The following is a 26,802-nucleotide window of genomic DNA, read 5'->3' as shown; positions in this document are numbered from 1 at the left end:
TTTTTTTTTTTTTTTTTTTTTTTTTTTTTTTTTTTTTTTTTTTTTTTTTTTTTTTTCTCAACCAGAAGAAGATTCACACAATTAGCTTCTGACAACAATGACCTGACAGTGATTTCATGGCTCTCAGACACCAAAAGGCTCAGAAGCTGATAAATTTCTTTTCCTTCAAGCTCTCAACAGTTTCCTTCAGGCTTTCCTCAAGAGGAATGAATTCAATGCCTAAGCCCTTTGCTTTCTCAACCGAGACCTGATATGTCGGTACTTGCGGCTTGTCATCAGCACACCTGCAGTTGGAAATATAGCTTGAATCACAGTTGAAATCGAGTATAAATATGTGAAGCTTCATGAAGTACTTGGTAGATTTTTTTGTTTATGCAAAGTACTTGTAGATTGAAGGTTCATAGTTGGTGAAATACTATAAAAACAATTGTAGAATCTTCCATTCAGAGTAAAAGTTAGAGAACCTACTTTTGTCCGGATTTCTAAAAGAATATTAATAATAAATGTATGCTATAAATCAAAACCAAAGCTAAAAAATGAAGTTTGCAAATGAATTAGTATTTGGAAAGGAATTAAGATTAAGAAACCTCGACATGGAACGAGGCTTTGAAAATTAGAAAACTGTCGTTTTTTTTAATTGTCGCTTGGGATAGGGGTGGATGAGGAAGACTTACTTGTCAGGAAGTTGCAATGAAGGGTAGAGATCATGTAAAATCTTGACAATTCCTGAATAGTGAATAACTTTCTCCACCAAACAGTATCTTCCACTGGCTGATGGGATCTCATAGGCTAGAATGTGTGCATTTGCAACATCTTTGACATTAACCCATCCAAATGTGGAGTTCTGAAAAGTTTCTGCTCCTGCTTCAAATTAAAACCACGTAAAGCATTAAGCACCAAGGAGACATTTTTTCAAACTACGTGACAAGATCCAACACAATGTATGTGTTCGTTGTTACGAAGCACTTGACCTTAAAGACAAACAGCTCGGTTAAAGGGAAAATGTTTTGAGAAGTATAGACAGTGGAACAACCAAACAAGTACCAGATATTAATTTCAAAATAGCTTCTGCACTAGTATTCAATGTTGGCTGCAATAATGGACCGATAACCATTGCAGGGTTTATGGTAACCATGTCAATTCCCTTCTCTCTTACAAAATTCCATGCTGCCTCCTCAGCTAAAGTTTTGGACAGCACATACCAAAGCTGAAATCCACAAGGAAACAGAGGATATAATTTATCTCCTCGATATCATAACTCAGTAAGCTCTAGGAAATTAAAGATGCATGTTGAATTTCAAATAACGTGCACGCATCAAGTCGTTTGTTGGGCTACTCTTTCTCTATCCGCATGCCCACAAAACTGAATGAAGTACATCTAACCATCTCAGGATACTTTTTCATTCTTTGCTGTCTTCAGGCAATTTTATTAGTTTGTGAAAACATAACATTAAGCAAATTTCCTGAAATTACCAATGTTCTTTATATTCATTAAGAAGACAATCCTAGGATGAAAGGCACACAAAATTCCATACAACATACAATCTACTTTACAGCTCATATAATCACAAGAAAATAGTAAAGTAAATGGTACCTTAAGTGTAGTTTTGTCACAAGTCAACAGATGATTTCTGAAGAAAGTTTTAAATAATTGTGTGACCTCGCACAGTAAGCTTTAGCTTTTTAACAAGCCATGCTCATTTCTACACACTTCTTTCTTTTTTTTTTTTTTTTTTTTTTTGTTTGTGCGTGTCTTTATACCAAGGAAGCCAGGAACGTAAAAATCAAAGAAACGGATACCTTCAGTTCCTTGCAAATCTCAGGATCAGTAAACCAAGTTTCATCAACTACTGTATCAGGATTACGTGGCTGTCGATTATAAGCAACCGCAGCCATCGAAGATGTCAAAACAACCCGCTTGACAGACGATGCTTTTGCAACTGAATTAAGAACATTCAGTGTTCCTTTCAATGCAGGATCAATAAGTTCAGCCTGAAAACAATTATCTGATTAAAAGGCTAAAATTACATTTTTCATCATGGAAGATTTCATGATTACTAAGGAGCAGCCAAACTAGCATATACTTCTAACTTGTAAACTAGCTAAAATTTGCTGGTTCTATCTTCCATGAACTTAAAATTAGTGAAACAGAGTTCCAGACAATCACATAGAAGGGAAAGTTAACAGATTCTAGAACCAGAAATCAACAAGAGCAACTGAACAATAAACAAAGTCTTCTTGCTTCTATAATGAATAAAAAAAATTTGGGGGTTCTTCTTCCATAAGATGATAATCCCTTGCTATATGTTAATCCACCATTCTTCAAAGAGGTTTCATCTCTCAACTAAAATGAATATTAATTAGTATTATATTTGTACCTCATATACAATCTGAACCTCATATTACTGATGATTCTTTTGTTCCACCGACTGATAATCAAGCAAAGTAATTGTGCAGCTACTGCTTTTCCTAGTTCTACTCCTGATTTTGAGCCTAGTTTCTGTACTCAAGCTTCTAAACACTCGGATAGCAAAATGCAATGGCAGAAGAATATGCCGCTCTTTTGAAACAGGGTAGGTGTTTCGCACCAGGTTTTGTAATCTTTTTAGGTACTAATCCTATTTCTTGGGCTGCTAAGAAGCAATCCACTGTTTCTAGGGGTTCTACTGAGGCTAAATACCGTGCACTAGCTAGCACGGCTGCAAACCTCTTTTGGCCTCGACCGATCCTCAAAGATTTACATATTTATAGTGCCTCTCCACCTCGTATCTTGTGTGGTAACAAGTCATCCATTCAGCTAGCTCATAATCCAGTTTTTCATGGACATATGAAGCATGTCTAAGCGTGCTTTCATTATGTTCGTGATCGTGTTACTCGCAATGATATGTGAATGACTTCATCATCAACACAGTAATTATCATAAACATATCTAACACAATACAATAACTCTGAGATTTTCTAAACTCAATCCATAATTAATACCTGAGGATCTGAAACATTGTGAAAGAAGGGAGAAGCAGTATGGAAAACCCCTTCACAACCCTCAACAGCAGAATCAAAGGAACCTTCCTCTAGGAGGTTGGCTTTAAACAGATGAAGCCTCTCAGCAGCTCCATCCAGTGCGAGAAGATGCGCAGTTTTGATTGGATCAGCTATGGGACAAAACGAAAACCAATCAACAAACAAGCCGGAAAACAGTAGGAAATATGCAATAAAATTACTACGGAACACAATATTCTCAAGAGAGGTTGTCAATTTCCACATGCATTCGTTGGGGATGAGAAAGCTTCGACAATAAGAAGCAAAACTAAGAGAAACGAGAGAAACCTGGATCTCGAACACTGGCTTTGACGGTATAACCTCGTTGGAGAAGAAATTTAACAATCCAAGAAGCTATGTATCCAGAGGCGCCGGTGACGCAAACAGTCTTCGCTGCTCCGCCGCTCATTCTCTCCCTCTCTTGATTTTGGCGCACACCTTCTCTCTATTTCTTGATTATGAATGATGGAGTCGTGGCATCTCAGTTAACCCCATATATATACTTACTCTTTTTTTAATTTTCGATAAATAAATTAAATTTATAATTTAACTTTTTTTATTTTTCATAGGCGTTAGAATTATTATATAATTTTCTTTTTCTTTATAATTTTTAGCATTACATTTATTTATTTTTCAACTTGTATAAAATATATACTAATTATTGGAATAAATTTAAAAATCAAATTAAAATTTATTTGATCTGTTTTCCTTTTTAATATATGTAAAAAATATTTTAAATTATTAACTAAAAGTTTGAGCTTACAATTTCGGATGGAAATTAATTTTTCTCTTGAGAAATTAGACTATAGGATATAATTTATGAAGCGAGAATAAATGAATTTAGAAAAATTAGGGCCTATTAGTCTAATCATTTAAAGTAAAATAATTGAAGAGACTTTGAGCGATATTATATGTTGAACTACCTTTTAATATTATATGTTAGAATTGAGGAGACTTTGCTTCGTTCTCTTCTAGATCTCACAATCCACTCCTTAGGGGTCCAGCATCTCAAGTTCACATCTAGCATATATTGTCTATTTTGACTTGTTACATATTACCGTCATTCTCGAACGAATATGATGTTTTACTGTCATCAAGACCTCCACTTCTGGCAGCTATGCCAACAGCTCGAACGCCAACTTCGAGATCGAGAATATGAAGGTTGATATATAGTAGGCAAGGGCGACCAGAGTTGGTAGCAGCCGCCATGACAGTGGCAGCCTGCCATGAATCTCTCTGCTATGTCTTTCTCTGTTTTTTTTGCTTCATCATTGATCTAACACATGAACAAACACCATTTCAACTGCAAATTAAAACTTTGATCCGATCATGATTCTCTCTTACAAGTGAATCATCATTCACAATTCACACATTTATCTCCTACATATATGATGAAAGAATGCTTCTGTGATCTTCTGTTTTTGAACAGAAGAATTTCAACATCAAAGCCATGTTTGCAGAAAATAAGGAAAGAACTTTTATGTCTCTTTCTTTCTCTCTACAAGGCTATGAACTTGAAAGTCATCATTAATGGAGGTTGGCAACAAGATCCCAGAAAGTGTTCTCTGTCTACTTTCACAAATGGAAGCTCAAAATGGGAAATTCTCGATATTATCAAATGATGTGTAATAATATTAATAATTACCATAAAAAAAGAATAGCAGAAAACCCATCATAAATATATTTGTATATTCTTTCTTGCATTCTTCAAATATCAGTTGAATGAGTTCATCCTTTCACACCCTTCATCTCTACCTTAGCTACTAATAAGATTCAATGATCCTTCTCTGAATAACTTTAAGCTCAGATTGTTGAATCTTTCTCGTGAATATTGTCTCGATGCTTTTCTCCAATCGGTTCCCGCCTTCATCATCGCTACAAATTCTTCATAGCTTATGCATCCGTCCTACAAACACGAATAAAAAAAAGGGTTCTATATCAACATCTATGGAGGGGCTGAACTCGTTTCAGCTATTTCGGAACACAATGGCAATGCTGACCTTATCGGTGTCAACGTCGTGCATTATGGCACTGATGACATCCTCGCTATCCGTTTCGTCTTCATCATTTAGCACAGCTTGAAGCTCGTCAATCTCGATGAAACCACTCTGATTTAGATCAAAGAATGCAAAAGCTTTATGTAAGTGCTCGTCATTTGCCATTCTTCTGAGATGGATTGAAACTGCAACAAACTCTCCGTAGTTTAGAGTTCCATCATCATGAACTCCCGCCTGTTCAAGCAAAATTTGAGTCAATAACTGTGTTTAAGAGTTCCGATTATATAACAACCCAAGCCCACCGCTAACAAATATTTTCCGATTTGGCCCGTCCGTCAGCCGGAGAGGTTTCCACACCCTTATAAAGAATATTTCGTTCTCTTATCTAATCGATGTGAGATCTCACATATTACTACTTCTCAGGACAGACTGACAAGTGCAAGTTTCGTAAGATAAGACTAATCATGCTTCGTTTTTCGATTTCTTTCGAAAGATCATTGGCCTCTATATCTACACTTATGGAAGGATACTAAAGTACTACAAAACAGAGAATTTTACATACAGCTTCCATTAGTATCTGAAGATCTGTTTCTGGAATATGTTGTCCAAGCTTTTGCAATCCACTTCTCAGCTCCTCCAGATTTATCTTGCCCCTCTTCTCCACGTCCATCATATCGAATGCCTCCTTTATGCCAGCAACTTCCTCCACCGACAAATGCTCGGCGATCACCTGAGGACGATAATCAAATGAAATGTCATTGATAACTCAAGTAATCTATTCAAGAACTTCTGTGATTACCCTTAGAGCTCGTTTCTTGAACTTGTTCATGACAGAAAATTGCTTGAGCCTTGCTTTCACTGTCTCGCCTAATGGAACATTTGGAGCCCTCTTAGCATTTTGTAACCATGGATGGGCTGCACAAAGCGATGGTGATATTTCAGGTATTGTATGCAAATTCTGAACTACAAGAACTAGACCTCAGAATGATGCATGTGAAGCCCGCACACACGATATACCTAGAACTTCCTGGGCAGTAAGGCGTCGCCTGGGATCAGGATCAAGCATTTTTCTTACAAGATCCTTTGCATTTTCAGAGACTTTTGGCCACGGGTCTCTCCTGAAATCAATGACCGAGCGAATAATTGCCTGTGCTACACCCTGTTCAGTTTCTACATGAAAATTGGAATGCAACTCATGAGGAGGAAGTCTGAAAAAGAATAACAAAATCTACACTAATGGTGGGATGGATTCACTGTTATTTCCAGACATGAAGTGGCTGAAGAGAACAAAATTCAAACCTGCCCAAAAGGGTGGGATGCCACAGAGTAAAATATAGAGGATAACCCCAGCACTCCAAACATCAACTTCTGGACCATAATTCCTTTTCAGGACCTCTGGGGCCATGTAATAAGGACTTCCTACTATTTCATTGAATTGTTCACCTAATCAAATGGAAACATTAATGTTCATGACATGAACAATAAAAAGGTGTGGCAAGTGCAACTACACAAACAAAACAAGAATGCACAACAAAAACAATACGATAATGTGTGTAATAGCCCAAGCCCAAGCCCACCGCTAGCAGATATTGTCCGTTTTGGCCCATCACGTATCGCTGTCAGCCTCATGGTTCTAAAACTTGTCTGCTAGAGAGGTTTTCACACCCTTATAAAAAATGTTCCGTTCTCCTCTCCAATTGATGTAGGATCTCACAATGATATTGCCCTCTTTGGACTTTCCCTTTCGAGCTTCCTCTCAAAGGTTTTTAAAACACGTCTGGTAAGGAAGCCCAAAAAAGACAATATATGCTAGCGGTGTACTTAAGTTGTTATCATATGAGTCTCACATGTCAATTGAATACAATCCGTAATACCTGGTTTAAAAGTGATAGACAGTCCAAAATCAATTGCCTTCAATGGGGACGATTCCTTCTTATTTTCGAAAAGAAAATTCTCTGGTTTGAGATCACGATGCATCACTCCATGTTTATGACAAACCTATAACATAAAATGCATGTACTTCTTGAGAACAAAAGTGTCAAAATCAACATAAATATGGCAAGAGATTAGTACATGTTCAAACTAAACTCGCAAGAGATTAGTACATGTTTAAAAGCTAATCAACATTTTCTTTTCACCTGAACGACTTCAACGATTGTCCGCATAACAACAGCCGCTGCACGCTCTGTGTAATGTCCCCTTGCAACAATACGGTCAAACAACTCCCCGCCCTCACACAGTTTCATCACAATGTGAACTGCCTGATCATCCTCGTAAGTATCCTTCAGCGAAACAATATTCGAATGCTCAGGCAAAAGTTTCATGATCTGAACCTCTCTTCGCACGTCCTCAATATCAATAGCAGTCCTAAGTTTCTTCTTTGATATAGATTTACAAGCAAACTTTTCGCCTGTATTAGTATCCGTGCATAAATACGTTACACCAAATTCACCTCGGCCAAGCTCACGACCAAGATCATAATGAGCCAAAATGTCATGACCAGTTGGATTTTTCAACACCTGAAGCTTGCTACCACCACCATTCACATAGTTCCTGCCATCCTTGTTAGAAACTTTATTAGTCCTCTTCCTGTGCTTACCTTTAGGCTTAGCCGGAGTGTTAGTAGGAGTAGCACAACAATTACCCATCGCCAAGATCCAGAAATGTTTAAATGCTCCGACCTTTTAATGGATTTCAAACCCTATCAAACAAACATATTAAGTTAAGATCCAAAGCTTTTCTCAGAAACAATACGAACCAAGCTGAGAATCTGAGATAGATAATCAATACGATGATTTCATCCAAACACAAATCCAAAATCGCACAAGATGTCATAATCGGAATCAAGCACGCACTTGCTCCAAGGAATCATAAACAAAAAGAAAAGAAAAATTAACACAGAGATACCCATTCATGATCATAACAATCACAAAGGCCTAAAGATTTATTCGCATTGAAACCTAAAATCGCCAAGAAATCAGAAACCGACCTGGAAATTTTCGTTGAAATTCAGGAATCGCGACAACGTCGGGAGGAATAACCGGAGAAGTTAGCCGGGAGGAGAAATTGAAGTCGTTTGAATCTGAAATTTGAAGGAGAAAGATGAATCTCAAGAACGTGAATGAGGCATTGATTGATTGCTTGAGTTTCCGAATTCCCTTTCTCCTCCAAAATTTCTCTCCTCCCTTCCTGGATTCAACCAAGACGGAAGACAAAACGAGGCTCTTCTCCCCCACCTCCTTCCCTCCTTTTCAATCCACAAACTCCCTTTTTTTTTATAATTTAATTTGTAAGAAATTATTACTATAATCATTACATTTCAGAAAATATAATTTATCGAATATACAAGTCAACTAAATGTTATTTTCGAGTAATTCACGGTCTAATTTTAACCAAACAATTTGAGAATTGAATCATGACTGTTCTTGTAATTTAAGATTAGTTTTTTCTTTACGTTTTTTTTATGTGGCCAGTAATAAAATTACAAGAATTTAATTACAACCACTTAATTTCTATAACAAAAATGTACAGAATTCTCATTTAAGAATAAAACTAGCTAAATTATAAAAGTTTGATATGTTCATAACTTTTTCTTCGTACAATTCAGCACCCATGTTAAATTTGTGTAATATCATTTCTTGAATGGTAAAAGATTTAGCTAAGAAGTGAGGGGGATATGAACAAAGATGAAGGTGGTAGCAGCTGCAAGACTGGTGGCTCAGTGGCTTGTGTCTCAGAACTGGTTGAGCTTGGCAGTGGAGTATCAATGGAGGGCTTTATGACTGCATAGAACAGCACATTGTAGAAAATCGAGAAGATGAAGAGAACAACAGCAGAGTTTGCTAAAAAGGACTCTGAAAGTTCTGCCATTTCTCCTCTCATTTGATCTCTTGGAAGCTTTGTGCCTTCAACAACTGCAAAAGTTGTTTTTTTTAAAACACTCCAAATCAGCTTAAGAACAGTTTCTTTACACACCAATGCCAACAGCCCTTCTTGCTCTAAGCTACCATAAATCAAGAACTTCCATAGATTATAGTTTTGTTTTAGCTTTCAAGTTGACTAACAATTCAATGTTGTACCAATCCTCAAAAGGCTGATATGGGACTTTCATCCACCAACACCTCCCCTCGAACAATGTAACGCCTCCCCTTAATCGAGACTTGACTCCTTTTATTTTGGAGTCCTTTGTTCGATATTTGAGGATTCTATTGGCATGACTAAGTTTAGGCCATGACTCTGATACCATGTTAGATGAACACGACTCTCCACAATGGTATGATATTGTCCACTTTGAGCATAAGTTCTCATGGGTTTACTTTGGGCTTCCCCAAAAGGTCTCATATCAACGGGGAGATAATATTCTTTGATTATAAACTCATAATCATTCCTTAAATTAGGATACAGTGGGACTTTCATCCACCAACAAGTATCCATATTAGTAATCACAACCTTCCACAATGATATAATATTGTTCACTTCCAACATAAACTTTCATACCTATGTTACTTGTGAACTTATATCAACCACTTAATTAGTCGACCTCGATGATTTCACGGTTACTAATCATACCCAGTTCCTCAAAGTATTACAGAATTCAATCAAGACCATGTGCATCTAATCGGTTCAATCCATTCTTTAACCAAAGTGGCACAACAAATTTTGCTTGGAATTAGGATTGAAAAGTTGGGGGATTACCTTTCTTCTTGGGAGGGGTGGCTCGTTTTTTGGAGAAGGATTGAAGCTGCTGGTCGAGCTCTTGAAGGGCCTGCCTGGCCTTGTCTGGGTCGACCTCGAACTGCTGTGAGTCGGTCTCCTTTGAACACACAATACAGCGACGAGAAGCAGGGGAAGGAAATGGGTGAGCTTTCTTTGTCTTCAAAACATCGGAGCTTTTCTTGGTGGCTAACAATGGCGGGCGATGGTTTTGATTGAGGAGGGAGTGAAGGGAAAGCATCTGAGAGCTGCTGATTAACCACAGCCGCATGGGAACGCTTTCAGGATAATGTTATTTCGTTACCTAGAAGAAGCTCAAGAACTACTGATGTGAGGCAGTGTTTGGCAACCTGTATAGCTTAGTCTTGTTCGGAATACGGCTGTCCTCGATGCCACCTAGGACAATGAATATTGGTTAACTGGGACAAGGATTTGTAACGAACATTCCTCCGTCGGAAAGAGGGACACAAAATATTCTCCCTTAATAAAATATTAGTTTGATTGTACAATTGTGGTCAAAGGAATTATTTTTCTATTATTAAGCTAAATAATATATTATATATCTCGACCTGAATTTAAAGTTTGAAAGTTTAACGACTAAGATATTAAAAGTAAATCATATTCGATTTTTTTTTAGAATTGTTAGATTCTACATCGGTTGGTGAGTGAAATGAACCATTTTTTTTTTATAAAAGTGTGGAAACCTCTCCCTAAACACATGGTGAAACGTAGCGAACCAAAGCGGATAATATCTACTAGTATTGAGCTTAAGTGGTTATAAACAGTATCAAAGCCAGACACCGAATGGTGCGGCTGAATGGTAAAATCTCACATTAGTTGGAGAGGGGAACGAAACATTCTATATAAGAGTGTGAAAACATTTAAAAAATTGGAGCATGCTAACCCGCTATCACATAAATACCTGACAGTAAGAATCAAATAAACACCTGGGATAAGTGTTCCTCTGGCAAATGGTAAGAGCCTCAAGTGGTGTCAAAGAATCTGTGTATTGGTTCAAATGATTGCTCATTCGATGCTGAAATCAGCATTCATATAATAGCAGAGAATCATATTTGGAACCTGAAAAACTTTGATGAATATTAGCAACCAAATTATGGATCACATTTCAAGCCTTAACACACTCACAAGTACATAATAGTTGAGCATTCGAGATAGCAACATTGTTTTGAAACTAAAAAGAACACAGTTTGAAATCTATGGAGTCTGTTCTTTACACAAGGTAAAAATTTGGGAGGTTGATGGAATAAAAGCATTCCAAGGACTTAACTAGAACTAAGGTCCAAATGACTAACTTATATCATCCATCTCCTTTTCGTTTAGTTTAAGCAACAACCACAAGAACAAAGCCAAGAATGATTTGCCGCCTGACAGAAAACTGCCAGGGAACGTAGCCCCACAAATAACCACGGGGTACCCCATATTTTCGCAACCAGGTGGTTCACTTGATTGCAAGACGCCTCTGTGCGGCCTGATTTTCTGAGATACTTCCTCGTTGCTGTCCCGAGCAGTCTCCATCTTCACCTCTCTCGCCAGAGAGTAAAGCATATGAAGAAGCTTGGAAGCTACTGTAATTATGAAAATGGCTATTGCCATTCACATAACTACGAGCTTCATATGACTCATGCAACTGGGCTCTTGCTTCTTGTTGACTATTCGAGGAATTCCAGGTTTCAGTCAAGGCACCAGGCACAGCCTCAGAACCAGACGAACTAGACGATATAGCTTGACCAGAACCAGATTCCTTGTTCTTCATAGTAGAGCTCAAAGATTTAGCTTCATTTTTCTTGGCAAAACGTCCACCGGTACCCCTCGCCCGTCTCATGGCATGCTGGTGACGAGATTCATGAAGATATGGCTGATCAACATTACACACAAGCTAAATATTAGAGATACTTCAGAAAACATACAGAACCAACAACCAGCCAACCCTCAATGACATTTGATTTTTGAAATCTAACCCGGGCCAGTATAGAGCATTCAAAAACTAATATGAGTCAGCCAAGCCATATTTGTCTCAACGGGTAATGAACTAACTATTAAGAACTACATACAACAAGAAGAAATCGTGAAATTTCGAAGACCTGCTTCGCCTCAGTCGAATTCTACTTAAATTAGTGAGTCGACCATACACGGTCACCACATCACTCAACATGAAATGTTAAAAAGGCTCCGAGTTCAAGAATTAAAAGCTTTGAATCCAAATCAGCTGTATATATGGATACCATTTATGGTATACTTCCGTTGACCTCCAGTCTATATATGTTACTTCTCTCCTTTGAATATTTATAATTAAATTTGCAGCATAGGGAAGAATGAACTTCAAGAAAAATAAAATACAATTAAGAAAGTCGTTATAGATTCCCAGATACCTAAAACATATATAAGAGACAAGCCGTAGTACATCAAAGACAACTATCTGAATTCGGAATAGCAATTGTACCTTTCTAACTTTTATCAGTTTGTTCTCAACCTCTGCTTTAGCACGTGCTTGTCTTCGCCTTAGAATCCCTTGATACTGTTTGGCATTCACAAAAACTGGCTCCTGTGCCACCTCAAGGGGCAAAGCCATTCTAGCATGTGGCATCCCAATAAAAGGAGGATAACCCTACAATATGAAATACTTGTCAGGAGCAAACTTACAGGCATAATCACTCTAGAATCTCTTCCAAAAAAACTGGAAATTTTCAATTAGTTCACGTTCACCAGATACTCATATGTTATTTTACTTATGATAGTTTGAGAAAGTGAAAATCTGGACAAGGAACATAATAAAGTTCCTGGATAATTGAAAAGGTAAAAGCAAAAGAAAAAACATAAAAGTGGAGGAGGCAGAAAGGAAAAGTACCATCAAAATTATCCAGGGCTAGAATATATATATATATATAGCTAAAAATTAGTGTATATGGTGCAAAAATTACCAGTAAGATGTACATATATATGCATATTCATATCATCGCCTGATCTTTATAATTTTAACCTACATACCATAGGTTGATGCCCATATGCAGCCATAAGTCCAGCATAATAAGGATCCTGATATTGGTTTGATGCACATGCCTGAAAAAGATTCAACAAAAACTAGTAATTCCACAAAATTCAAAAGCATCTCAAATCTGATGCGTTTCAAAGAACCAATGTTGTTCAATAATCAAAAACTGGATTCCGAGAGCAAGAAGGATGCCTCTAAAGTAAGGAGGAAATCAACAAGACTATAGCAAGGGGCTTACAATAGAGTGGCCTACAAGTTCAAGCTGAGGAGGTTGTGTGATACATCCTCCATGCACTCTAGGTGCAGTAGAAACAGCATGCTGATTGTTGTGCTGACTTTGCCCATAACTTGCAGCTGAATTTGATAATAACATGTTCGTTAACAATCCAATAAGGTTAAATTATCCTAGTTGAGGGCCATACCTTGCGTTTCTTTCGTGGTGTCATCATCATCATCATCTTCATTCAAATCAGCATTTGACATTGACTGGCCATCATTAGATTCTGAGGCACCATTAGTACATTCCAGTGATGGTGAATTGGACACATTCCCTCCTGTTGCTGACGGATAGATAGGATTGTACCCAATACTACGCCACCAAGGTTCAGAATAACTACCAGTCTGCTGCATATTCGGTGGTTCAGATTCCACTTGATTCACACTTTTAGACTTTGACTGCATACCTTCTAAACAAATATATATACGTTAGAAAAGATAAAAGGATGGAGTCGCCTAGAATTCACATAATATGCAGAACCAATGTTGGATAAACAGAGAACCAGCCATCACCCTATGATAAAAGAATTGAAAAGAAGACATTAAAAGGAAAAGAGGAAAGATGTAGCATCCTTGGTTTAAAAAACCTAAGACATTTTCCAAGTTCATTATTCTTGAAGGAATAAAAAGGGAGGGAATAGTTTTCTGTCAGATGGAAGGGTGGTTCAATTTTTCTTGATACAAGAAAAGCTTAACATCAAGCAGCAGCAAGTGCCATCCTTAACCATTAACTGTGCTTTTTATTTCCTTCGATTTATGATCATCTAACCATTTCCCAGAGCATGCTTTAACTTAGTCCAATCCCTGTACAGAGCATTGCTCATTATTCTTTTGAACGAGGCTTAGGACCTTACAAAAGCAAAATGCTCTACACCTTTAAATTTCTTCAGGCCTTCCCAGCTAAGCTGATTACTTAACACCAATTATTGGGTTCTATGATACGGAAGACAGAAACCAAATAAGTTTCTATTTTGTGCTTGAAGAATTCTGGAATCGTGAATGCTCTATTTATGTCAGCTAAATCACATCTTGGAACTCCTAAACTTTTAATTTTGAAGAGATGCAAGTGTAGCATATTTAACAAACTCAAAAACAGAAAGCCAAGATCATCCATAATCTTTAATCCAAAACATAAACCAATTCCTGTAATGTTGAGAGGAGATCAATTGCAGGATAATATTGAGGAACCCTCCATAAACGCTCCAGACAATTATCAAATCATAATTCAGTATCTGAAATTAAAATCTTCTCCCCTCTCTACATAAGTTCTCTTTGACGTTTAAGCTGGGCATACCAGTGATCCACATGCAAGGGCAGGGGGTAACTAAAAGAGTTATATAGATTACGTTCACTTCAATATTCAGCTTGTTTTCTAGACGACTGACATTCCAACCTACTTTGCACGGCATCTAAATTAAACAAGAAAACAGAAAAACAATTTTCAGGACTGCGCCGCAAGTTGACTCAAACAATCCGAATTCGGCAATTCAGGATTGCGCGAACCATAATCCCCACATGCAGACAATAAATAGAACCAAATGCTATAAAAAAGTGGGATAGATAGCAGAAACAACAAAATACGACGGCGCGAGTTCATTTTTGAAAATACATGAGCAAAAATCGCCCGAACTCGTAACTACTAAATTCCCATCGAGATCCTAATTCCACTCTATTCTCTAAACAAAGAAAACCAACCAAGTGAACTCTAGTGATCCAAATTTCCAAATCCTAGTCGCATGAATTCAGAAAGCAAAGCTGGCCCAATTCCATGCAACGAGAACAATACTCGAACATAAAAAAACCAAAGGGAAGAGACTGAAAAGAACCGAATTAAGAAAACCCTAGAGTAAATTTAGGTATCGAAAAGAAGAGAGATGGGAACCAGAATCTCGCAAAATGAAGTTAGAGGAAAGATAGGAACTCACTTGGAGAGAAAATTGAGGAAATCCGAAGCGCTGGATTCAGGAAGAAGACGGTGGGAATCTGTGAGATAAAGAAAAACAGAAAGGGATGAAGAAAAATTGAAGAGTCAATCAAGTTCTTCAGCGATTCTCATAGTTTATTAAAGCACTGTTAATTAGAGCGCAAAAACAAAGACCCTTTTCTGGCAGCTCAAATTCAAGAGCTACGGCTACTGTTACCTCACCCACTGCGGGACCCGACTTCAGTTCCAGCTACTCTTCCACCAGCAACCGGCCCTTCCAGTTTCAAACTACGAGATTCTTCCAAGTCGACGCCTTTGAGTTGAGACGAGCAAAACCGGCTAAAGCAGGTTCCCAGTTGACGTGGGTCGTGAGCTAAGGAATGCCACGGACGGGTGAGGTTAGGGAAATTTGTTTTTCAGGATAAAAAGAGGGAAAATGGGATAATATATTTTGACCCACGTGACACGCACTTGACGAGCAAAGTCCGGGAAACGCTTGGCGCAAATGTGGGGACCGCCTCTTTAAAGCATCGACAGCAGCGCATGCCACGTATCCCATCTTTTTAATGCATTTTGTTTTCAACCGTTGTTACTCATCTTGCCAATCCTCTCATATCACCCGCAGGTCATTTTATCATGGGTTAGTTATTTTATGTGCCACTTCATTCTTTTTTTATTCCAAAATAATAATAATAATAATAATAATAACAACAAATTAAAAGGAAATTATACGATGACAATTTTATAACTTGATAACTTTATTATTTCATGGAATTTATTCATTATTATTATTATTATTTTGCTACATTATAAAACAAGATATATTAAAATATTCAATAATGTCATAAGGGTGAAAGTGGGAAAAATAATAATTATGAGATGTACTAACAAAGAAGGTTAATAATTGAATGCATGACACGTGGCATCATCTAAGTCGCTACAGCTTATTGGAGTTCATATAAGCATGCCTTTGTACCTAGAAATCATGATTGGGTGCTCTAGCAAGTCCCCAAAGGCCTCAGCCTAATTATGGGGAGTAATCCAAAGGTCACTTTGAGTTATGATTCAATAAATATTAAATTTACTCTTTTAATCACACCCCTTGGAATAATTAGTCAAATATAGGGGTATAAAAGAGTTTTCATCTATGTGTGAAATTACGAAATGGACAGTTTTGAAACCTTTATTATGCATTTTTTAAATAAACAAATAAATTTGTTTAGTCATTTTTGCTTCCATATATGGGATAGGGCCGAATCATGGGCTGAAAGAACGAAAATGAAACGTGGGCCGCGGCTACTATTGGACGAGGCCCGTTAGAGATACAAGGCTTTCAGGCTTTTATCAGGCCCATCTCAGCTCTCCTTTCTTATATATATATATATATATATATATATATATATTTTCCTTTTTTCCTCTTAAAAGAAAACAAAAAAACAAAACCCCTTAATTTGAATATTGAAAAAAGGATTAAATTTTGTTAAAATTTTCAATCTATTAAATATACCATGCAAATATAATTAGGATTTTTTTAAATTTAATCATTTTCATTTAACCCGCTAGTTTAAGTTTTTAAATTTAATAATAATTATTGATTTAAGTACCGTTCAATTGATTGGGTCATATTCGAGTCCGATTCTTCAAACCCTCAAATATGATTTGACATATTTTCTAAACGGATAATATTAATTAATGAGACAAAATTACTGATGGATGATTTAGTTAATATAATAAGAAGATGTTCATAAATAAAATTAAATTGGTTAAAAACACTATTAATTAGCCCAACTTATTTAATTAATTATAAGCTATTCTATATCTATATCTTATACTTGTAATTAATATATAGATTAGACTTTGGTAGGTTAAAGACAAACATTTCCCAACGCAATCACATGTGCATATATTCTTAGGGTTTTTTTTTGGAATATAATCCGGTTTATCAATGGCTAATTGAAGGATGGTTAATTAAATTAATTAATATTATTATTTTATATAGTTGACCACTAAAAAGCTGACTGGCTTCATTTAAGACATTGTTCTTTTATATGTATAATGAATCACATGCTTGCTAGATATTATTTTTATTTTTAAATTAATAAAAAAAAATATATATTTTTATTAATATTCTTAAATTTTAAAAAGTTAAAAATATTTTTCCATATATTTTTTTGAAGGAAAACCATAAAAATTAACTTTCAACTTTAAAATTTTGTATTATACCATTTTATTTTAAGAAAATGTTAAAAAAACTCTTAAAAAATAAGAATAAAATTTAAAAAATATGATTAATACTTTTAATCTTTCTCACTTTTTTTTTTAATTTAAAAATAATTCTCTCTCTGTATTATTCTAAAAGATTGTGCCAAAAACACATGTGGGGCTTCCATATTTTTAAAATTTTTATTTATAAATAAATAGGAAAATAGGAAAATTTGAAGAAAATAATAATAATAATAATAATATTTTTGAGAGGGCGACTGGGAAGCCGCACGAGTTAAGTTCATTGGATTCTCTTGCACTGTTTGGATGAGGTTAGTTTCAGTTCAGACAAATAATAATAATGTTACTTTTCAGAATAATAATGATGATAATAATAATAATAATAATAATAATAAGTTAAAATAAAATAAATAATACCCTTTGGTACATAAACAAAATAGTAATTATTTAAAACACTATTTTTAAAAAAATATATGATATAAAAACATTTTAGCAAAAATATATTTATTAAAAAATAGGTATTTTAAATTGTCACTCCACAATTTTATAATTACGTTAGAAAAAGAAATTAGTTTTTTTAAAAAAAACCTAAACTTTATTTTTATTAATGAAGCCTTAAAAAATGCAAATTCCACGTGGAAAATGGGAATTTTTTTTGACGTATTGAGGTGTTGTCACACTCAAATTCTCGTGTACAGGTGGAATGTATGGAGTAAAGGGAAACAGAGCACCTGCGCTCTGAGTCACAGCAGCCTTCTGGTGTCCAATACGGCGACGTTTCGCTTTCTCATCATCTTCTTCATCCGTCACTCTTGGAATCTGCACCGTCGCCATGGCTGGGTACCATCAAAACCCTAAACCCATAAAGAAAGAGAGAAAGGAAAGAAACAGAGCAGCATGAAAATGGCAGCCACCATTGACCCATTTCATTTCAAACTAAAGAGACCCACTGGTTGAAAATTGAGATTATCACAGCCCAAAAGTTGTGTGGTGTGGGACAGGTTCGAACCCTACACAACGCAGTCCATAATTCTTCAAAATTCCAAGAACATAATAAAATTATATTAATGGTAATATTACAGAGCAAACACATTTTAGCCTCAAATTCACACACAAAAAGAAGAAACCCAAATTTATTCAAATTGATATCTAATGAAGAAGAGGAGAAAAATAAGAAGTGGGTTTTGATTGAAATGTCTGTAAAAGTTGTATGAACACGCGAGCTTTGATTAATGATGTTTTTGAGCTTCAAACTGAAATGTCCGGTCGAGAGATGAAGAAGAAGAGCTCTAATTCCGGAGGGGCAAAAAAGGCAATTGGCGATCGCCGGAAGGAACAATCGGAGACGGGTCTTTGCTTCTTCGGCCCCGGTGGACATGTCAGAATCTCCGGGATTCTGAATCTCTCTGCTTTTGGCGTGCTGTAGCCGCCGCCGACGTCGTCGTTGTCGAAGTCGTCGTCAGGAAATTGAACGACGTCGTTCTGTGGCGGCGGAATCTGGTTCTGTGGCTGCTGTGGCTTCTTCGTGGTTGTCTTCTTCATTTTCTTATTCAGCTTGGAGTTGGGTATATTTCTTCTGGGTCTTGTCGCCATTTTACCTCCTGAAGGAGCCATTTTGAAGGAATTTGGTGACTGGTCGATTTGAGTAGCAGAGGAATTTGACAAAGCGGAACAAAACAAAAAACAAGACCAACCAACAGGCAGCAAGCAACAAAAACAACGTTAGGGGAACAAAATAGAAGGTGTTATTGGTAAAGGAACAGGGTTCTGTAAAATGGGGTTCTGCAAAGACTAAAGCTTTCAGAAGGGATTTCAGAGAATTTTGAAGACACCCATTGAAGAGAAGGATTGAAGTTCAAAAACCCACAAAGCCCTAGAGAGAGAAAGAGGAGAGAGACAGGGAAAGGGGGGTTCGCATTCACAAGTGTGCTTGTGTCCGTCTCGAGCTCATTATAAGCAGAGAGAATCAGGGTAGGCTGCCCGCTACCCGAGGCAAATAATCAGTGAGAGAGAGAAAGGAGGGAGATAGAGTTCAAATTTTTAGGCACCCTTCTTGGGATTACTCCTAACTTGATTAGTTCAAATTAGGGCATGGGCCGCCCGCTGCCCGCTGGGAATCAATTTTTAGATAAATACTTTATTTTTTTTATTGCTATATAAATAAAAATCCAATGGAAAATAAAAATGTTGTCCTCTATAGCTTCTCTTTAAGAAGCAAATAGTTAAAAGAATGTGTGTTGGTGATGTAAGGATAATTGTGAATTTTATTATTATAATATCAATGTGGTGGAATTATAAATTCCTTAATTATTCTTAAATAAAATATTTCTCGAGGGTGTTAATTCTTTTAATACAACATTAATTAATTAAATACATATTATTAATCCATCTTTTCAATTTAAACTTTAGCCGAGGAAAATCTGTCTAGGTTCCAGTTTTGAAAAAACAAATGAAATTTTAGCAACAGATATAGAGTGGCCCATCTTTCTCATTCTACCCTTCAACTTTAATTTAAACACAAAAATATGATAGAGATTATAAACCACCAACTACAGCGTCTACCCAGAGAAATGGTTAATAATACATAAAGAGAACCCTTCTGACCAAATTCTTTTCACAAATTTGAGCGATTAGTGCAACCTGCTCTGTCTGGCTAACAATGGTCCTGGAATGTAGAGAGAATGTATGGTCACCATAAGAACACAACCAAACTTGGCTCCTATTCACTTCTAACTCCTCCATAAACCTCATTGCTCCAAAACCAATTCAAAACAACATAGTAATTGAAGAAAACACAGTGAATAGAATAGAATAGAATAGCTGGTGTCACCGTCCTCTGCCGATAGCTTCGTCGAGCTCTTCTTGGGATGATGGGAACAACTCTATGTAACGGCTACCTAGTGTCATTCTATCCTTGGACATCGCTGCTTTCGAGTCTTGCTCGTTTGCGAATTCAACAAATGCTTCCCCACTTGGCCTTCCTTCTGAATTCAGTGTTAGATGAATCACGTCTTCTGATAAGATAAAACCTTTGAAGAAGTCCAGTATGTCATCCTTGCCTGCTGAATATGGCAGTCCTCTCAAACGTAATATACCTGTGTGTTCGGCGAAGTCCTTCACCTCATCGTTTAATTTCGACCTGGGTGCAGTTCTTCTTGGTGAACCACCCCGGGCATCAAAAACTTCATTTGCTACCGCCTTGTAGTATTCCTGTCGATTACTCCTGAAAATCTCAACATATCTCCTGCCCAGGTTTTGCCTATTTCTTTGAAGGGCAAAATCAACCTGCAGAGGATAGCCCAAAACACAAAAACCTTCCCCTGTGAATTTGTCACTCTTGTGGACGAAAAGAATGTCAACTATGTCCAGACCATGAAAGAACTCAGCAACATCAGTTTCCATGCAATCGAAGGGAAGACCCCGTAGTCTGACAACGGGAAACGGTGGTGGCTGACCAACATATGCATAAGGACTTGTATTATACATAAACCCGGCACCCGGAGAAGTCCCATAATAAGAAGATCCCTGATCAACTATCCTTTGACGCTTTGCACCCATTTCACGACCATCACCACCATCAGCATATGAACTTCAATTCGAACAAAAACAGAAACCTCATCAATATTCCATCTCGAGAGAGAAAAAAAAATCGATGTATCAAATATAAGAAAAATATCCACACTTCTCCCACTCATTGGTATGCAGATAACGAAGAGATACTCCTACACGCATCTATTAACTAGCAGATAATTTCCTGGGCTATAAGAATATAGATCTGCGAGTCCAAGTTTCTCGTAAAACAAACGTGGGTAAACTTTCAGTATTTTCCGAAAACACAGAAGATAAATACAGAAAATGGCAGACGCTTCAGTAAAGGACTACATTAAAGTTGACAATCAACACAAACAGCTAGAATTGACGAAAAGACTATTTGATCCTCTTTCATAGTTCAGGATTACCAAAAAAGTTTTAATCAAGAGTGTTGCTCCAGTGGTTAGCCACAAAATCGAGCAAAGGAAAGATGGCTTTTCATATTATCCATCAGTTTGAAGATTAAAGAAAAAAGAGGAATGCGATCTTGCTTGCAACTTTTCAAAGGTGTTCAATACTCTCCAATATGTAACCATAAGAAGGGTTAAATCTTTTTGGTAATCTTTCTCCTACAAATGCAATTTACCGTAGTTTTTTGAATGGCTGGACATGAGATAACAAGGTGGTGAAAAGAAACTTGCAGGACATGTTTCCACATATGTCCAAGCTCCAAATTTCTCCTGGCTTCCATGCGGAATGGCCTAAATAAGCTAAATTCCTAGAAAAGTTCTAAAAAGTTTAGGACTTCCTCATCCTTGAGATGTTTTCAAAAACCCAGGTTTCCAGGTCATTGTATCTTTAATCCTGACAGCTAGCTCTCTATCTACATTAGTTTCTCACAGTAAGGTGCCAGTGTGAGGGTTTGGGGTCAGCAATTCTCCCAAGACCAAATTCTCTCTTGAAATTCACCGGAGGGTTGAACATTTGGGTGCTGGAAGTTTTATGAAGGGGAGAGCATCCATTCGTTTGAGCATCATATTTACTAGAAATGACCTTGTGATAAGAGAGAATTTGGTTCATTCGACTTAATGCCACGTTAAAACGAGGGCCAAATTACAATAGATTACATAGCCAATGCCCGAATCTCTTTAAAAATAACAGGAAGCTCCGGAATGATACAAATTGACACAAGGTGGAAGCCTGTTGACCAGGAATCATCATGCCAGGAGAAATCAGTAAAATATTACTCCAGAGCCCTGGCCATAGAAAAAGGAATTTGAAGAGATACAAGTAATATGTTATGCCTCTTGCTATGTCCATCCATTCCCGAAAATTGAGGGATCTTATGTGAACCCCAATGGGGGAGACCAAGGTAGGGTATATTTCCTCCTGCTATCATGCCCTTTCCTCATTATCTAATCTCTCTCCAACAGGTAAAAAAAACCAAGCGTATATTTCCCATTCTAAAACAAATCTCATATATTGTTAAGACAATAAAAATTAAAGTTCAGGCGTTCCCAATACCTAAACTAATTGATGACAATTCAACAACCCAGTCTTCGAGACCATATAAACTAGCCAATTAATCATCCAACCACTTAGAGTCACTGAAACAACAAACTGAAAATATCCAAAATTTTCAAGTTAAAACTTCGGTTTTATTTTGCTTTGCTAGTTCATCCATACATCATATGAAATTGCTTCTACGCATCCGGTCGTGCAAAGCATTTACAAAGCGATAAGAACCTTAAAGAACAAAATCCACGCATACCCGATCATACCCGTAATCGGAGATTCGAAATTAACAAAATAAGCCTCTAAACAATTCTAATCCAATAAAAGAAAGAACGAAACACTCAGAGTGAATGAAGAAGAAAACACACGGTACGTAAGAATAATTAGTGAAAAGAAGCTTGGAATCCTCATCAATTTAGAAATACACAGGAAGTAGAGAGAAACGAAGCGATTGGAACCCCAAATCGGCGTCAAAATACAAGAATTGTGGGGAAAAGAATCGTAGAAATAGAATGAAGTTGAGAATAGGGATCAGGGGAAGAGAAAACTTACCCTCGATAGAACATGGTCGCGCTGATAGGGGGGGATGCCCAGTTGTTGATGTCGAAGCGGCAGGCGTCGCAGCATCAGTTGAATTGTGAAATCTGAATCCAAATTGCGAAGTAAATATTAAATAAGCGTGAGAAGCTGAGACCTCACTGCGCCTGAATGGACCCGTACCCTTCCTTTTTCATTCCCGACAGGCCCATCAAATTTGTTCGAGTAGAAAGATAAACACAGTTTCCAAAAATTAAATAGTTATAAAAAAAAATTAAAAATTTAATTATAAAAATGTAACATTTTCATTATAGACTAAATATAAATTATAATTTTTCAATTTTTTTTAAAAGATTAGGATAAAATAGAAAGACGGGCTGAAGCCCACGTGGAATTTGGGCCTCGTGGGCTCAGTGTGGTTGAAAAGTTCGAATGGGTTACTTGGACCATGCTACCACGTGACCTTCCGTATCCATTTTCCACGTTGAGATTAGTGACTACGGTTCCTGCTGACAGAAAATATGAATCTCTACAGTTCACGCATTTTACGCCCGCGTGAACATCACTTTTCAAGCTCCAAACTTGTTTACCTGTATATGAGACTGTGAACGAGACGATGAAAAAAAAAAGAAAAAGTAATTGAATGTATTTCACGCGCGAATATGCGCGTGGATCATTAAAGAATAGCTCTATGAAACGTGTCAAGACTAAAAAAGAACATTCAAAATTGTCCAACGTGGCTAAGAATCCGCCAGATTCCACGCTACCCGTCGGTTAAAGAATGCTCTAGATCTTCTAAATTTTAAAATTATTTTCTAAAAATTAAAAGAATAAAAACCACAATTTCCTTAGCTGGATAAAGATTTTTAAAAAATATTATTGGAGTTTAAAAAAAAGAATGTAATAATGAAAAAAAAACCAGTAGAAATATAATTTCAATACGAAAAAAATAAGATTATTGCATGGATAATCTAGGACCTCAAAAAAAACGTGTGGTTTGTGTTGGCAGTTGGCACGAAAAAAATAAGAAGAAGAAGAAGAAGCAAGAAAAACACAACAGCAAAAATCACGGACACACGTGCCGCCAAGAATCTGAAACCAAATTGAATTGTGGAAGTTCCAGTTTGTCACGGTTGGTGAATCTTTGACCCAATCCCCCCTTCGCCAAAACTCTTTGCCGCCCATTTCTTCTCCTTTATATTCCATCAATTGCTTCATTACGCCTCCCACAATCTCCCTTCCTTCTCTCAACGTTTCTTCTCCACAATGGTGGGAGCTTTCTTCCTTGTGGGTACAACACCGGTGGTGGACTCATCGCCGGTTACCAATATGAGTCTCACAACTGGTGGACATTTGGTTCTGCCCACCAAATCTAAGCTTAAGAATCATTTGGCCGTATCATCATCGGTGAGCTCGTTCGTGAATTCCGGCGGCCAGTGGCGGCTCTCCGCCGTTGGTGGCCACCGGAGGAATCTACGGAGGAAACGCAGGCTTGTTATTTCTAATGAATTTGCAGGGCAGTATGAGGATAGTTTTGATGATGTGAAAATGGTATGAACAGAATATGATACGACTCTTCTTGGATGGAAAATTTGTTGATTTTTTGATTTCCACGTGCAGCAAATACAGAATTATTTCACATTCAAAGCTGTGAAGACAGTTCTGAATCAGCTTTATGAGATGAATCCTACCCAATACAGATGGTTTTATGAGTAACTACTGAACCCTTTCACCTCACTTTCCTTAACTTTCTCGAAATCAATATAATCCACAATTTCTCTGTTTCTACCTCAACAGTTTTGTTGTAAATCACAAGCCTGGGGATGGGAAGCGTTTCATCCGCACCCTCGTAAAGGTACTATTACGACCTCCTCGGCTCAGATCAAAAGTTCAAAGGTTCGAATCTTTTATGTCTAAAAAGAGATGAATATGATTAACAGGAGAAGCAGGATTTGGCTGAGAGAGTGATGGTAACAAGGCTTCATCTCTATAACAAATGGGTTAAGGTAAGAAGATTACAATTTCTTTGGTTGGAACCACTTTAAGAACACATATTGACAGTGATTTTCTGATATTGCGTAGAAATGTGATCATGCTGAAATATACAAAGAGATATCTGATGAGAACTTAGAGTTGATGCGAGAGCGACTAATGGAGACTGTGATATGGCCTTCAGATGAGTAGAGGTTTTAGAAGATTGGCAGACTAGGAGCTAGTACATTGTTTTGTTCTCTTTTCTTTTCCTATGGTTTCATTCTTATTCATATTGTTTCCACCAACTAATAAGAATTCTTACGTCCAATATTTGTATCGATCTTATTGAACATGTTGCTATCAACCCACGAGGCATTTTTGATGAATAGGTCCGACTTTATTGTGAAATCCCACATTGGTTGAAAAAGGGAACGAAACATTCCTTATAAACGTGTGGAAACCTCTCCCTAGTAAACGTGTTTTAAAAACCGTGAGGCTGACGGCGATACGTAACAGGCCAAAGTGAACAATATCTACTAGCGGTGGGTTTGGGCTGTTACTAATGGTATCAGAGTCCTACACCGGATGGTGTGCTAGTGAGGACACTGGGCCCTCAAGGGGGTGGATTGTAAGATTTCACATCGGTTGGAGAGAGGAACGAAACATTCCTTATAAAGGTGCGGAAACCTCTCCCTAGTAAACGCGTCTTAGAAACCGTGAGGCTTACGACAAAATCGACTAGTAATGAATTTGAGTTGTTACACTTATCATATCTACTGTACTTGTGCATGGTGTGGATCATCGGTTGGTTGGTCGAGGTCAGTTTGTGACCCAAACTGACACTGAACCGACCAAGTTGCTTTTCATTAAATGGAAACCAACGGATTTTTTAGAAGGCTTATGCAGACCGATTAAATACGTTTATCATTAAGTTTTGGATTTGGATGTTGATATCATTGGGTTTAAGGGGGGGAAAAAAAAAGATCACTTCCTATTTCACATGGATGTCATTTATCTAATCATAATTAGTACACCAGCAAGTAGAATGGCAACCCATAAAAATAAGGAAGGATAATGAGAAGGTAGTACAAGATATACATACCGTTTGGTCGGCGGAAGAATCAAGATCGTGTTGGTGGTGGATCCAGGCAATACCAACCCGGCTGTCATGATGTAGTTTACGATAGTGTTTTTCGGAAGTTATGTATTTATCATTTCTTGTAGTGTAGTTAGATTTCCACGAAGAATGCAGCAAGAACAGCTCTTCCACGCTACAAGGAGCTCTTGTGAGATATCTGGGACTCCATATAGCCATGAATGTCTAATCCTAATCTCAGCACAAGCCAAAAAGCAGAGCCACTATAGTACGAGAATTGGGTCAGAATCCTCCCCATCGCACTCCATAAACAAGAACACTGCCTCTTTATAGTACGAACATACCATATATCCAGAAAGCAGAGCATTTCACGACACCATATCTCTTTCAGGCATTTCATCGAACACTTTACAGGCCTCTTCAACAAACCCACATTTTCTATAAAAGCCGACCAATGCAGTCCGAACCCAAACATCTTTGATCAAATATGAATCCCGAGTACCAGAATGAATTCGTACCCCCTTGTCAAATGGGTTGAGCCTTCCCCAAGCCTCTAGAACAAGAGGTATTGTAGCAAAATCAGGTGCAATCCCAAGATATTCTATTTTGGCATATTTTGAAAGAATGCCATGTCGTTTGAGACATTGCAAAGACAGTTTTAAGATTTATTAAAAGTATAATAATTAAAATTAAATCACGATAATTTTTTTTTTCTTTTCATATATTTAATCACTACAAAAATTGAAATAGCTCAAGCTAGAACAATATAACGTACCATCAGCGTCACAATCCACCCCCGGTGTTCGGGACCAGCATCCTCGCTGGCACGCCGCCCGGTGTTTAGCTCTGATATCACTGTAGCCTCTCAAGTCGACTACTAATAGATATTATCCGTTTTGGCCCTTAACCTCACAATTTTAAAATACGTCTATTAGAACAGATTTTCACATGGGTCTATTTTGTTCCA

General features: G+C 37.2%; 7 protein-coding genes and 1 long non-coding RNA gene across 10 annotated transcripts in view; 2 read left to right on the top strand and 6 right to left on the bottom strand.

The window, feature by feature from the left end:
- Positions 1 to 465, top strand: part of LOC111490795 — a 12,306-nt gene extending 11,841 nt beyond the window's left edge. The window contains exon 3 of the long non-coding RNA XR_002719621.1: positions 341 to 465. This is a non-coding gene — a long non-coding RNA (uncharacterized LOC111490795). The remainder of the gene's footprint in view (positions 1 to 340) is intronic.
- Positions 57 to 3,518, bottom strand: LOC111490754 (cinnamoyl-CoA reductase 1-like). Its single transcript, XM_023139345.1, has 6 exons — positions 3,328 to 3,518; positions 2,983 to 3,152; positions 1,801 to 1,992; positions 1,045 to 1,207; positions 675 to 861; positions 57 to 284 (listed from the first exon to the last, which is right to left on the bottom strand). Exons 1-6 carry the CDS (start codon positions 3,446 to 3,448, stop codon positions 140 to 142), a joined length of 978 nt encoding a protein of 325 aa, XP_022995113.1. The 5' UTR covers positions 3,449 to 3,518; the 3' UTR covers positions 57 to 139.
- A 1,103-nt stretch (positions 3,519 to 4,621) lies between these two features.
- LOC111490723 (calcium-dependent protein kinase 8-like) lies at positions 4,622 to 9,855 on the bottom strand. Of its 2 annotated transcripts, none has more exons than XM_023139292.1 (9): positions 9,732 to 9,855; positions 7,175 to 7,737; positions 6,911 to 7,034; positions 6,336 to 6,479; positions 6,054 to 6,206; positions 5,836 to 5,951; positions 5,599 to 5,766; positions 5,040 to 5,270; positions 4,622 to 4,945 (listed from the first exon to the last, which is right to left on the bottom strand). In XM_023139292.1, exons 2-9 carry the CDS (start codon positions 7,682 to 7,684, stop codon positions 4,796 to 4,798), a joined length of 1,596 nt encoding a protein of 531 aa, XP_022995060.1. In that variant the 5' UTR covers positions 7,685 to 7,737; positions 9,732 to 9,855; the 3' UTR covers positions 4,622 to 4,795. The 2 variants fall into 2 exon arrangements, with proteins under 2 accessions (XP_022995060.1, XP_022995059.1); XM_023139291.1 differs by lacking the exon at positions 9,732 to 9,855 and adding an exon at positions 8,026 to 8,317.
- LOC111491401 lies at positions 8,691 to 10,020 on the bottom strand. Its single transcript, XM_023140317.1, has 2 exons — positions 9,732 to 10,020; positions 8,691 to 8,950 (listed from the first exon to the last, which is right to left on the bottom strand). The coding sequence occupies exons 1-2, from the start codon at positions 10,018 to 10,020 to the stop codon at positions 8,691 to 8,693; spliced, it is 549 nt and encodes a 182-aa protein (XP_022996085.1).
- Positions 10,021 to 10,849: 829 nt separating this feature from the next.
- On the bottom strand, positions 10,850 to 15,159 carry LOC111490751 (nuclear transcription factor Y subunit A-1-like). 2 transcript variants are annotated; one of them, XM_023139342.1, is made up of 6 exons: positions 14,961 to 15,159; positions 13,182 to 13,442; positions 12,998 to 13,113; positions 12,756 to 12,827; positions 12,211 to 12,375; positions 10,850 to 11,625 (listed from the first exon to the last, which is right to left on the bottom strand). In XM_023139342.1, exons 2-6 carry the CDS (start codon positions 13,438 to 13,440, stop codon positions 11,209 to 11,211), a joined length of 1,029 nt encoding a protein of 342 aa, XP_022995110.1. In that variant the 5' UTR covers positions 13,441 to 13,442; positions 14,961 to 15,159; the 3' UTR covers positions 10,850 to 11,208. The 2 variants fall into 2 exon arrangements, with proteins under 2 accessions (XP_022995110.1, XP_022995109.1); XM_023139341.1 differs by having other exon boundaries at positions 13,182 to 13,445; positions 14,961 to 15,157.
- A 3,271-nt stretch (positions 15,160 to 18,430) lies between these two features.
- Positions 18,431 to 18,775, bottom strand: LOC111491400 (cyclin-dependent protein kinase inhibitor SMR9-like). Its single transcript, XM_023140316.1, has one exon. It carries the CDS (start codon positions 18,773 to 18,775, stop codon positions 18,431 to 18,433), a length of 345 nt encoding a protein of 114 aa, XP_022996084.1.
- An 882-nt stretch (positions 18,776 to 19,657) lies between these two features.
- Positions 19,658 to 22,901, bottom strand: LOC111490762 (heterogeneous nuclear ribonucleoprotein F-like). Its single transcript, XM_023139359.1, has 2 exons — positions 22,781 to 22,901; positions 19,658 to 20,771 (listed from the first exon to the last, which is right to left on the bottom strand). The coding sequence occupies exons 1-2, from the start codon at positions 22,792 to 22,794 to the stop codon at positions 20,009 to 20,011; spliced, it is 777 nt and encodes a 258-aa protein (XP_022995127.1). The 5' UTR covers positions 22,795 to 22,901; the 3' UTR covers positions 19,658 to 20,008.
- Positions 22,902 to 23,746: 845 nt separating this feature from the next.
- LOC111490774 (chaperonin-like RbcX protein 2, chloroplastic) lies at positions 23,747 to 25,107 on the top strand. The gene is made up of 5 exons (XM_023139377.1): positions 23,747 to 24,316; positions 24,386 to 24,477; positions 24,563 to 24,620; positions 24,706 to 24,771; positions 24,848 to 25,107. Exons 1-5 carry the CDS (start codon positions 24,032 to 24,034, stop codon positions 24,947 to 24,949), a joined length of 603 nt encoding a protein of 200 aa, XP_022995145.1. The 5' UTR covers positions 23,747 to 24,031; the 3' UTR covers positions 24,950 to 25,107.
- Positions 25,108 to 26,802: the final 1,695 nt, after the last annotated feature.

The sequence above is a fragment of the Cucurbita maxima genome, unplaced genomic scaffold, assembly GCF_002738345.1.
Source record: "Cucurbita maxima cultivar Rimu unplaced genomic scaffold, Cmax_1.0 Cma_Scf00016, whole genome shotgun sequence".
Taxonomy (NCBI): domain Eukaryota; kingdom Viridiplantae; phylum Streptophyta; class Magnoliopsida; order Cucurbitales; family Cucurbitaceae; genus Cucurbita; species Cucurbita maxima.
This window is presented reverse-complemented; position numbering and strand designations above follow the sequence as displayed.